This window comes from Melospiza melodia, chromosome 12, assembly GCF_035770615.1.
Source record: "Melospiza melodia melodia isolate bMelMel2 chromosome 12, bMelMel2.pri, whole genome shotgun sequence".
NCBI classification, from domain to species: Eukaryota; Metazoa; Chordata; class Aves; order Passeriformes; family Passerellidae; genus Melospiza; species Melospiza melodia.
The window spans coordinates 19,003,328-19,016,091 of record NC_086205.1 but is presented as its reverse complement, the minus strand read 5'-3'; the positions used below and the strand labels follow the sequence as shown (position 1 = coordinate 19,016,091).

The 12,764-nt window shown below is 45.5% G+C and overlaps 2 protein-coding genes across 19 annotated transcripts in view; one reads left to right on the top strand and one right to left on the bottom strand.

Annotated features, from left to right (window-relative positions):
• IQCG (IQ motif containing G) overlaps positions 1–6,274 on the top strand; it is a 22,166-nt gene extending 15,892 nt beyond the window's left edge. For 5 of the 6 annotated variants that reach the window (XM_063167092.1, XM_063167097.1, XM_063167094.1 and 2 more), the window contains 5 exons: positions 1,121–1,282; positions 1,876–1,950; positions 3,395–3,526; positions 4,704–4,805; positions 5,281–6,274. In XM_063167092.1, the coding sequence (XP_063023162.1) occupies positions 1,121–1,282; positions 1,876–1,950; positions 3,395–3,526; positions 4,704–4,805; positions 5,281–5,415 (606 nt within the window). In that variant the 3' untranslated portion in view covers positions 5,416–6,274. The remainder of the gene's footprint in view (positions 1–1,120; positions 1,283–1,875; positions 1,951–3,394; positions 3,527–4,703; positions 4,806–5,280) is intronic. The other variant, XM_063167096.1, reaches the window with a different exon arrangement.
• LRCH3 (leucine rich repeats and calponin homology domain containing 3) overlaps positions 6,260–12,764 on the bottom strand; it is a 61,213-nt gene continuing 54,708 nt past the window's right edge. For 12 of the 13 annotated variants that reach the window (XM_063167090.1, XM_063167077.1, XM_063167078.1 and 9 more), the window contains one exon: positions 6,260–12,764. In XM_063167090.1, the coding sequence (XP_063023160.1) occupies positions 12,564–12,764 (201 nt within the window). In that variant the 3' untranslated portion in view covers positions 6,260–12,563. The other variant, XM_063167080.1, reaches the window with a different exon arrangement.

Sequence of the window (12,764 nt, the reverse complement as noted above, 5' to 3'; positions counted from 1 at the left end):
AGATACGTGGGCTTCAAAAAATGTCAGCACTTTGGTATTTCATCTTCAGCTGTGGAGGTTTGGCTGATGAATATCAAACCCACCACAGCATGGCAGGGAAGCAAAGAGAAAGGCTGTAATGGAGCAGTTGGGTGCATTCACATTGATCTTGCATAATTACACAGGAAGCTTTGATGACCTTTTTAACTCAATAAAGTCTTAATTTTACAGGCATTTGTCCCAAGTTCCAACCCCAGGGTAATGAACCTTTATCTGCTATTCAAATAAATTAATTAAAAAGGAGTAAACAGAACAGAAATCCCAAATCAAGCAAATGCACTTTGCTTCCTAAGCATGCTCCAAAAGCTGGACAAACCACTCAGGATTCTGCTGTATGGGAGAACTCTTGGGAACAGAAAACTGAGCTTTCTGCCCCAGGAAAGCTCAGCTCCATTGCAGAGCAAGGCATGGGGAGAGGCTGGGACCTCATAGGCAGATTTTCCTTGACACTGCTTCCTTGCCCTGGGTGTGTTTTCATAATGAAGTGGGCACCATCTACCTGGTAAGATTTCAACAAAGAACTGTTTGAAAATACGAGCAAGTCAGCATTAGATTTGCACTTGTTTCTAAGGCTGTGTTTATACAGTTGCTGCATAACTAGAAAAAAAAATAAATCCAGGGAACAGAGTATACTTTAGGATAACAAACTTTGGCTTTTGTGGGGCTGAGACATTATCCTCCTCTTAAGAGGCTCACTCACTGAGATAGTCTAATGCAAGGTGTTAGTAAAAGTAAAGCCTAACTTTAAGTGGTTAAAATTCTTTGGCTTTTATTAATGTTTATCTTAAGCATGACTGAATCAATTCCTTGACCAGAGAGCAGGCCTGCCTTCTTGTCCCACTCTGTTCCTCAGTGTGCTGTTTCCAGAGGCAATCACTCCTTGCTGATGGGTTTGTTGCTGCCTATATGGGTTACAGCTAAAACTAACCTTTGAAATGCTCCTTGAAATGGAGCAACATTCAAGTGAAAGTGAAGCCCATAGCTTTGTCTCTTCTGACTTTATCAGGGAGTGGAGAGATTAAGGAAGGTGAGCTGAACTCAGTTTCCAGGCTTGCTTTTGTGCTGCTTTTGTCTCCACTAGAGACGAGAAAAAGTTATTGATGGCCTTAAAGATAAGCTTCAAGAGATCACGGCCAAAGTGGACACAGAGAGCAACTACCTGAAGAAAAACTCCGATCTCCAGATCCAACTAACCCAGAAAAAGTGCAGCAGTGCAGAGAATGCCCTGGAGAAGGAAATCCAGGTAAGCCCTTCCCCATGGCCCATACTGAAAGGCCTCTCCATCTATTAAGGGAAAAGCCCTCCCTTGCTCCCCAGATGCCCTCTCTGTTCTCCATTGCAGTCACCAGCACAGCTGGTTGAGCTGGATGAGAAAACTCACTGGGGATAGACACCTTTATCTCTTCTATTGTTTTTCTGTATGATGCTGCAAACAGCAACAACAAGGATGGCATGGCTGTAGGAGACGGGGAATGCTTCAAGCAATGCCATGGCCAGAAAACCAGACCCAGAAGTGTATCCAAAGGTATTGGCAACCTGAGCTCCCAGCAGTGCCCCCAGCAGATTATACACATAGAGCTGCTTCTGTGGCCATAAGGACTAGAAAATGGTCTGGTTTTGCAAGCATCTTTTTTTTGACTGATCAAGGTCAGATCTAATTGTCCTTTTTTCATGGATGGCCTGGGAGCAAGGACTGCCTTGGCTGATTTTATCACTGGGCAAAATGTCTGTGGACTACACAGAGCTCCAGCACTTGTTACTCAGCTTTCAGCAGCAGTGTGTGCACACACACACACCAACAGTGTCTCACACATGTTCTGTCTGCTCTGATCACAGAATTTGAAGAGCAAAATTGATGAGGAGATTCAGCTTCACACAGAGACTGAAGATTTCCTCATGCAAGAGTATCAGGTATGTGTGACTGTCAGCCAATGCTTAAAATAGCAACCTATAAACACCATATCATCGATTAGTGCCCAAAGGAAAACAGTTATTGCTCCATCAAATGTACCAGGTTCATGACTGCTGCAGTTTGAATGATTACTTGTCCTCAAATCTTAATTAACCTAGCTCTCCAAGGCTTGGGATTTGCTACATACAGATATATTTCCTTAAAATTAGGGTTCATGTACTGAATTTCATTGTTTATTCAGGTGTTATGGATTTTTCCTCTCTCAGATAGTTGTATTTGGCTAACTGGAATTTTATTTAGACCCTACTTAGCTGTCACTGGGGCTCCCAGCACCCCCAGTGAAGAGCCCAAAGTAAGGGCTGTGCAGAGGGGAGGGACACTGGGGAGGGAATGACACAAACTGCCAGTCCAGCCTTACCTGAGGAAGAATTGGGGTTGGATCATTGCTAACTACTGTATGCATTTTCAGCAGCATGAATGTCCTTGTGGTGTTGATTCAGAGGTTCAGAGCATTCCTGTTACTAACAGTGAATAACTTGACAGTGAATAATGCTGCAAAGCCTCTCATAAATGGTATGATGAGAAGAAAACCTGGACTGCTGCAGGGTGCCTGAGGTCACTGCCAGTGACAGAATTTAATAGGAGATAATACCTTTTTAAAAATGTAGTTTGAGTGCAAAGCAGTGGTGTATCTTGTGAGCAGTTGGACAGTGTGCTCTGCCCCCCAGAGCTTTGGTGTGATCAATGCTCCCAGCGAGGGGACAGCCCCAGCACACGCTGAGCCTGGCTGAGCTCCAGCAGCAGCCCCTCAGCGCTCAGACAGCAGCTGCTGCCCTTGCAGGGGCTGCAGACAGGAGGATGGCCATGCCCTCCATCCCCCTTGTGTGTCCAGCTGTGATGCTGTAATGAGATTGATGCTTTTCCTCAGATTATTTTTCCATGGAAGCAATCACGGTGGTTGCTATGGAGAAGTTATTGGTGAATAGGAGGAAGTCATCTGGGTGCCTGTTTCAGAAACACCTGCCCTATTCATGAACACAAAGCCAAGTTCACAACCTGAAATAGTGTGAAGTGCTGTCCCCTGGGACCTTATTCCTGGTGTACTGAGCTTAATTCAGAAAGCAGTGAGGGAGTCAGGCAGAGGATGAAAGCTCTCCCACTGACAAACTGTGCTTTTTAAACCCTCCCCTCCTTCTGTATACACACACAACAAATGGCTTCTGGCTGTCACTTGCTTCATCAGAACTGACTGCACAAAATAACTGCCCTGCAGTAATTTATGAGTAGTCTTAGGGGTTTGATGCTTTCAAGATGAGAAGGAAACACTGACCATGCACAATTGACAGGACTCTCACCCCCATCCTGAAAGCAGGCCATGTAATAGCAAACCTCTCACCTGTGCCCTCTTTTTGCACCATGCTGAGCACCACTCTCCCCATGCAGAAGGTGAAAGAGAGGCTGGAATACTGGATAGACAAGTATCAAAAAGACACTGCTGCAAAAGATCAAGAACTGGATGATCTAAGAGCATTAAAAGCAGAGAACTTGGAAACAATGCAGAGATTTGCCAAGGAGGTAAGACATCAGCATCTCAATGTTTAGCCATGCAAAATTGCATTGGGCTTTTTCCTACACTCATTTGGATAAGAAACGAGGACCACAGGAAAAAAATCAGTAATTTTGAGGCATATGCTGTGATTATGGCACTTGTCTTGGGAAGACAGGGGCTGAGATGTCATCTTCTATTTGCCACCTGTGACATCAAGGAGGGATGATGATGCTATTTTCATATACCAGCAAGTAATGAGAGAGCTACTGACAGCCTGTGTGAGGGGCAGAGGTACTGTCCCATCCCATCAGCATGCCTCACCTTACTTTGCTGCCTGAGTCTGAACAAATCTGCTCCTTCTAGGAAGATCAGGATAACACAGCTGAGACTGGAAGCTCATCCCTTCCTGCAGATACACATTCTCAGCTGAACAGAGCTCTGTGATCAGGGAGCTGATTCTGGGTACAACCATTCCTGCCCCACTGGGTTCTTGGTTACCTGCTGAGCTCTGATCACAGCAGAACAGCAGCATAGAACAGAGAAAAGCATCTAGAAAAATGTGTGCTTTAAAACCAGAAGGAATTTACTTGTAAACATTCCTTACCGTCCATGGCTTGGAAGTGATGGGATGGAGCTGGACGTTTCCCTGCTTGTGGGCTCATTTTTCACTCTGCACACTCTCATCTCAGGGTCCCAAGTGTGTTTGTAGATCATCTGCTGCTTGACCTGGGGGACCAAGTGTCCTCCCACCACCAGCTGCTGCCTGGGAAGCATCAGGCAGCCATTTTACAGCACAGGATCAGGGGTTAATCACATCCAGGCCTTGAGAGGTTTCACTTTGGCAGCAGCTCCAAGTGCCTGAGGACTGACGGTGGTAATGAGCAACATTTGCCATCTGGATTTAGGAAAGATCAAATAATGGAGGTGGGGAGGAAAGCCCCCACTCACACATTATCCCTGGGCTGCCCTGGAGCTCCCTGCTGCAGAGACACCACAACCATGGGCCTGAGCAGTCCTGGCAGGGCTGTGGGAAGTGTGTAGCAAGGATGAGACCTGTAGGCAGCAGAGGGAAAGAATCTTTGCACCAGGGTCTGGGTGAGGCCTGCCCTGGCACATGGCTGGGCACAGTGAGCCCTGAAGGCTGGCTGTGCAGTTTAGGGGATGTGTTTTCATGGCTTTTGCCATCCCTGTGCTTTCCTGCAGTGCCTGACATTCCAGACAACCATCATCATTGACCGGACAGACAAGGAGACTAAGAAGAAACAAAGAGAGCGGGAAGCCCTGGAGCTGAGGAGTGCTGTGAAGGTAAAGGGGAGCAAAGCTGAGGCACTGCTGCTCCAGCAGCAGCTGGGAGTTAATAATCTGTGCCCCAGGCTTTGTCCAGGCAGAAAACAGCCCAAGAAAGATGGCTGGTGTGTGGTGGCACAAGCGAAGGACAAAGCCTGTTCCTTTTGCTGGGGCACACTCAGCCAGCAGCTGGCTGCAGGTTTGAGAAGGGAAATGAAAGGGGAGCAGCCAGTTTCCTGCAAATATCACTGCACAGGTGATACAGGGAGGGTGACAGGGTAGTGCCCCTGCTTTTCCTTGGCCACCAGCAACAGGTGCCCTCAGCCCAGCTATGGATGCCTTTGGCACAACCAGCACAGGCCCAAAGGCTGCTGCATGGGCTGGGGGCTCCCTTCTGTGGCTGGGGAGCACAGGAAAGACTCTCCAGGCATTGAGCTGTACCAGGTGCCCCAGCAGTGATTTCCCCTCAGGCCTCTCTCTCCCTCACTTGCAGGTGCAGGCCTGGTGGAAAGGTACAATGGTCCGCAGATTCCTCGGCCCCTACCAGAAGCTTGAGAAGTATTTGAAGGGAATAGGAGAGGAAACAGGCAAGGAAAAATCTGGAGCAAAGAAGAAAAAAGCTAAGTAAAGAAAGTGGCCACAGATGTGCTCCAGGACTGCTGCTGGGCAGGGCACTGTGGTATGTCTGACAGGACAAAATAAACCATGTAACAGAGCTTAGGCAATTTTGGAGAATGCAGTTCCTGCAGACACACTTATGGTGAAGCTGCACTAAAGATCTTAAAGCTGCCCTTGTTCAGCCTTTTTTCCCCAGCAGAAAGGGGATTTGCATCAAAGCAGTGAGAAACACTGTATCCCCTGCAAAGAGCTTTATGGAAACAAGACAGTGGGAGGCAATCTGTTACCAGCCCAGTAACTCAGCAGTGTGGGATGCTCTGCACCCAGAACCTCCTCTGCTGCCCCCAAAGCACTCGTTGTGGCTCTGTGTTAGGTGGGGAGGCTGAGGCAGCCCCAGCTGGGCTCTCTCTGTGCTCTCCATGCCTCCAGCTCTGGCATCAGGTCAGCAGGGAGAACACGGGCAAGTCTGCAGTGTAAACACAAGTGCAGTCAGAGCATGCAGGTTTCCATTGCCACAGTCCTGCACAGTGTCAGTGCACAGACAGAACAGCTCCATGTACCTTCTGACCAAGGAAAAAACAAGGAGCTGTGGATATATGAGCAAAGGATTCTGTACAAAATCAGTCTCTGGGAAGGCTAAAAATACCTAAGAAAAACCTTCTGATGTGGCTGCAAAATATGTGTAAAAATACTGTGATTTTCCTGTCCTGGTTAACGATGAAAAATAGAAAATCAAAGCAGGTCCATCTAATGCTAACTGCGATGACGTGAAAGGGGAATAAACACCTGACACAGAGGATGGGACATTCCTTGGTGCAACAGAAAAACAGCAAGAAGAAATACTGCAATTCATGTAAGTTTTAAAACTTTATTTCAAATACCCATGGTTTCCTTTTATATTACCAATGTGCTAGAAGTTCACACTACTGGCAGAATACAGGCAATTTAAAATATACAATATTCAGACACATTTATATGTAACAGAAATGATGGAATGTATTTACAGACATACAGCATGGGATGCAGCTTTAAAATCCTTTACTCTGTTACTTACACGTTTACACTGTTTTCAGAAGTAACAAAATTAGATCACTTTGTAGAACATCACAATATCTATACAAAAGAATTTTCTGATGTCCAAATTCACCTTACAAGTCCTCTGTTTCTAAAACAGTTTTTCAAAGAACCATTTATAGTCATAAAGGGGTAAGAATACCATTTGCCATCCTGCTGCTACCAAGAACAAGAGACGTGCCCTGGTGCTGTGCAGAGTTGTCCCTGGTGGATTTAAGCAGGGGGCAGGGCCTTTACAAAAGCCTTTCCTTCTAAGGGGAACCCCCAGCTGCTCTGCCCTGGCCCCCCAGTGCCATCAGGGGCTCCTGAGTGCCTGGGCTGCTCCACCTGGAGTGTGTGACCTTGCAGAGCCTCAGGCAGTGCCCAGGGCTCGTCAGGTTTGAGGATGGAGTGTGGCACCATGGAGTCAGTGCAGGAACACCAGCAGCACAGAACACTGAGGTGGATCCCTCCCACATCCTCCAGCACAAATGCCCCAAAGAGGAAAGAGCATCTCTTCTTTGCTTTAACACACAGAATAGAACTTTATACATGTTTTCTTTCAAATACTCTTTTCATGGGCTACAACAAAAATTGCACATAACTACACTGAAAAATCCCAACCCATTCTGCAAGAGAGAACTGAAGTGGGTTTGGTATAACACATTAAATAAACTGCATGATGAAACTTCAGGTTTGGATTTTTGTCCTAAGCATCTGGACAAGGTTTAGTGCTTGCCAGCCTGAAAACCTAAGATTACAAATGTCAAACTAACACAATTACCTACACTGAAACTCCAGAGTGAATGTTGCTCACAACGAAGTCCCTGGTGCCAGGGACCTTCTGCCTGCCTGGCCTCAGCCACAGGTGGCCATGAGCCACACATGGCAATAGGAAATGGCTCTTTCTTGCAGGCCACACTCAAGCCCCCACCCCAATAAAAACCACTGTTAATTAAATGACAAAATTTCCACCAACCTGAATACTGTTAAGTTTCACTTTCCTTAAGTGCTGGAGCAATCACCACACCTTTGCAGTTCATGAAGGGAATGGTTTTCTTCAAACAAGGGTATTTAAACAGCCCATGATGGGTGTGCTGGTAAATGCAACTGTCCCTGTAACAACAGGTGACCCAATGCTGGACACCAAGATGAAGTCAGTGCCTCCCTCCCTCTCTAATTACGTGCAGAGACAAACACACCAGGAACACTCTGACTGAGTCTGTGGTGATGCCTGTGAGTGGCAGCACCTTCCTCCCAGCCAACAGCAGCAGACACTTCAGACACCTCTGTGTAACCCTGTGGGAATGACCAAGGTTCCTCACCAATGGCATCAAGTGAAACACAAAAACCACTTAAGGGGGTGAGAATGCCCGTGTGGAGCTGCTCTTCCTGTGGGTACTCTGAGTTCCTGGCACCTCCATTCCCTGCAGGGCACAGGGCGCTGCATTTGCCCAGCATGAGGAGGTTTCTCTTTGCAGCTGGGCACTCTTAAACACCTCCCAGGTGTTCTTCACTTGAAATGTTACCAACCAATGCCAGTAAGAAGCAACTGGAATAATTATGAGAAATAGGGGAGTCAGCAATCACCACAACAGCCCTTGAAAGAAATACATGAAGCAAAACAAAATGGAAACAAAACTGCAACTCAAAAGGGAAACTGCAGCTAAGACCAGTCCTTGGCACTCCCACAGCAGGTTTTACTTCTACAAAAATGACTTCTAGCTAATTTGTTTCCATTTCTTCTTCCTTTATCTGCATAAAATCCTCTCAGTGTATTCTGCTTCAAATATATCCCAGACAGAATATGGCTGATGCCTGGAGTTGCTTTCAGACCATGTACCATGTATTAGTAGCATTATGTTCAGGGACAAAGGAACCACATAGGTGGAAACTGGATTTTCTGAGGCCTTCTAGGGGGGGGCAAGGGGGAAAAGAATTGTTAATTGGTCTGGTAGCGAGCTTGGCCTTGTCACTAGGACCAGAGCACAGAGACCTGTCTTTATTTTGCACATCAGCTTTCCAGGAAAATGCAAAATTTGTCAGCTGCCTCTCCCACTTCTGTACTGTGAATTTCCATTATTATGTTATGGAAAGAGGAATCAAGTAACAGCAGTTCTGTAAAACCAGCACATCTCTCTACATAAACTCCAACTAATAAAGGGCTTTATTGAAAGCCTTGCCTAACCCTTCAGAGCTGCCTTAGCACAGAGCTGCTCTGACAACAGCCAGCCCACCTGGGGAACTTGAGAACTGTGCTCTTAACATGATCCATGCTGTGCCTGCAGGGGATGCTTCAGCCCCTCGTAAATGTGTTAGCTGGGAGACTTCTCATGACCAGCAGGGCAGGCTGGCACTGTTCCCACTGCAGGGAAATGCACGGGATTCTGGTGATCCCACAAAACCACCAGAAGGGGATGTGAGGACAGGGGAACCTCCCTCCACTGCTGTTGGAAAAGAGTTCAGATAAAGACATGTTAAAACCCAAACAGAAAGTGAACCCAGCAAGAATGCTGATGGGATTAATCCCATTTGAACAGATCTGACTTAGTATCTTTTACTAAGGTGTTTCTGGCAGAAAAAAACATGCAGTAATTTTTCCTGGGGAAAAATTACTTGGGGAAAAGGAAAGTGTTTTTTTTCTTCAACTTTTAGTGATGAGGACCTACCAAGGCAAGTGACAGCTGTGTGAAGTTCGACCGTGTTATCAAACACTGCAGGTTAAGATTGTGTGATGCAATTTAAAAAATATTATAATAGAAATAGCCATTCTTTCTTTGGAGGCAAAGAAACTCCATTTCTTTGCACCCTGTGGATAAGTAAATAATTTAATTCCCTGTGTGCCCACTACAGCAACACCTTTTCTTTTTTCTTTTTACAAATTCCCCTGGGAATTGCTTTCCAGACTCTAAACCCATTTCTTCATCCTGCAAGGTCCATTTCTACAGCTGGCTCCAACAGCCAGCCACTAGAATTCCCTGCCCTCCTCCCAATGAACTCTCATTTTTTAAATAAGGGGCAAAAATATTGGTAATAAAAATGTTCCTGGAAACTGTTGTGATCTCCAAAAAAATGGAGAAATGAAGTAAAACATTCCTGTCAGGAATCACGGAAACTCATTTCCTTAGAACAGAGCTCTGTGTGTTTGGATGCACTGCATGGGCAGTAAAGTCTTCAGGTCCTTCTGCTTAGCCAAGGTAACCCAAAAGGTCCCGGAGGTCTCTACACAGCAGACAAGTGGTGCAGTGGCTGCTGCTTTGGGGGTGCCAGCTCCAGGAGCGCCTGCACAGTCACAGCTACCTGTGTCAAACCCTTCTCTTCTAAAATATGCAGAGGCAAACATAATTGCTCCTGAATGGGGAACAAAACAAAGACAAAAAACAAAATGGATGAAAACCACTCAACTGAAAAGAAAAAAAAAAATTAAGCAAAAAGTGACTGAAATATGAAATGTTATGGACAGGCAGCACACACACAAAGGGGTAGGACATGAGATTTCTGTTTGTGACAAAGGAACCATGACCTTGACTACTCAAGAAAGGTGGCCTTGGGCTAATCTCTTGTGTTCTTTTAATAAAAAAACTCTATAAATAAGAATTTGAAAAAGGATTGTGGGAGGAAAGGGGAATAGCAAATTGTCCTCCATCTCTGCCCACACTGAGATGGCAGCAGTTTATGAAACCAAAGTAGATGGACTTGAGGAGGGGGTGGCTTCAATATGATCAATGTGCTACAACACAACAGGAGAGGAACCACAGCTTCCTTCCCAAATCACCTTCTGGAGAGAGCTCTGCTGGGACAAGCCTGTTCAGCTACAGCCCTGAGGGAAGCCCTGATGAGGAAAATGAGCCACTGTCACTCACTCACCTCCCCAAAGTGCCCCCCAAAATCATCCTGAGGAGTAACAGTAACACACAACATGCAAAAAGAGGTTTCAAAGTGTTTATTAACAGTTGTGCTATTCTCAGTCTAAGATGTATTTAAAGCCTCATCCTACAGAAGTCCTTGGCACCTCCTGGCCATCCTCCCTCCACAACAGTCAGGATACATGTCCAACAGTTCTCTGTATCCGCAGAAAATAACCCAAGTGTGTCCTTCCTATACAGCTACAGAGACTATTTTTTTCATGTGTCATTTCCACATCAACTGGCATTTCTCCACTCCTTGAGTCTTTACTGATTTTTGAGGTTAAAGAAATCCTTCAGCACAAACAGTGGCAGCCAACACTCCTCCCTCAAAGCTCCGAGCAGAGAGAAAACAAGTGAGCCCCGACTGCAGTTTTCATAGAAAGCCATATGCTCAGGCTAAAATACATTTTTCTTCCAGCAAATGTATATTACTTTGAAAAAAGTGTGCTTTTTGAGAAAATACTTGTAAACTTGAGTAAATATGCCTTATCTTTTTCTTATGTATGCAAACAGATAAGGGGGGAAAAGCTTTGGAATGACTCCATACCGCAGACAGTAATGACAAACAAAATTTAAAAACTGGAAGGCACTGTTAGTGTAAAACCCCTTGCAGCTTTTATCACAGTGTTCATTAGAGGTTAAAAAACACAGGAACTGAGTTCATTTTAGTTCATACCAGTAAGCAGTGCAAAAATAGCTTACTTAAAAGTAAAACAATCTCCCCCTGTCAAAAGTCCCTTCTTTACTCAGTGATATTTGGCTTGGACAGAACACTTTGTGTGACTTGGACAGAAGGCAGCAGCTCTTACTTGCTCCTTTGATAAAAACTCACTTCATGGTACAAAAGCTTGTGAGACCCACATACACATAACACATTTTTACTGGTAGTGACCACATTTGCAACTGAACTCCTGTGTACCTTAAACTGTGCTTCAGAGGTGTTCCAGGATATGGCTGGAATACCAACACCACTTGCACTGGGCTTCCAAGCCATTTACTGCACTTGCAGATATAACAAAATTTATTGAAGACAGATTTGGAACAGCCATTTCCTGAACACTTACCTGTGACTGGTGTCTGAGCAGAGCTCCCTGAATGGATCCCCACTCTGAGGAGACATGGTCTGTTACACACATGGGGAGTGCCCTGAAGGTCTGAGGTGTCCCTGAGACATTAAAGCATTAAAGCACCAGGGTGCTTTCCCTGGGGAGGGAAAGGCTGTGAAGCTTTATGGAAGACTACCTGAGTTTTGTAAAACAGTGAAGAGTGCTTGTGCAGCTGGGCCTTGTGTTTGTGCAATTGCATGATACAAGTGTTTCTGAAAATGACAGGATAAGAGGAAGAAGGGAATAAGCATGGAGAACAAGCTTGGGTTGGAGTGCCCAAGATCAAGGGAAAATTCAACAAGTTTTTGGTCTTATCCAGATCACAGTAAAATGCTGCGACATTCTGTAGCACCTGACAGGATCATAAAGATTTTTCTTTCTCTGACAGAAAACTTTTCTCTTAAAGCTGTTGAAGAGCTTAATTTCTCTGAAATTGTTCTGCTTGGAACTGTTATAATGTTCAAGTATCTCAGGATTCATTGACAGTTGTTCTGAAAATCCTGAATCGAAGTAATACAGCAGAGTCTATAAATTTGAGAAATCAAATGCTCTTAGAAGTAGGATAAAGGACTGGGGGTAAAAAAACAAACCAGTTTGAAAGTTCTGTGGATGACACCAGACCATGTCTCCTAAGACTGTGAGATCACATCAAGAACATTGACATTGAAAAAAATACTTCGCATTGTTTAACATTTTTCATCAGATAATCCTCAAGCAGTTTACCAAATGGTTGCATTTCCCATTACACAGATGGGGGAACAGAGGCACAAACTGACACTGCAGTTTTCACTACACCACTGGTCAGCAGACTCCAGCACATGTCCTGCCCTCAGCCCTCGCTGGAGCCCAGGGACAGCAGCTCCTCCCTCCCTTGGAAGGCATTTCATCTGCTCAACGTGCCACAGCAAATACCAATGGGAATTGGGTCACGGACAGTGCCGTGGGTGCACCAACGTGTTTGTACTTTGACTTGTCACCTCTGTCCCCTCCGTGGGAAACAAAGCACTTCATACACACAGTCTTGGCAAAGCCCACAATCTGTTCCCAAGCACTGGAGTGATGGAGGGAGGAAGCAGCACCACTATCCTTCACTAGAGGAAAAAGACCCAGCGATAGAACATACAGAGCGTTAGCATTAGAGTACAGTAAAACACCACAAAGCCCCAGAGCTGAACGGAAAGGGACACAAGACTGGATTCTTCTGAATCTGTCCCCAGGGAAAGAAGAGTCTCAACCGTTCTTTTAACGCTGAGGTTTAGCTGGAGAATGTCAGAAGGGGAACAAAGATTGTC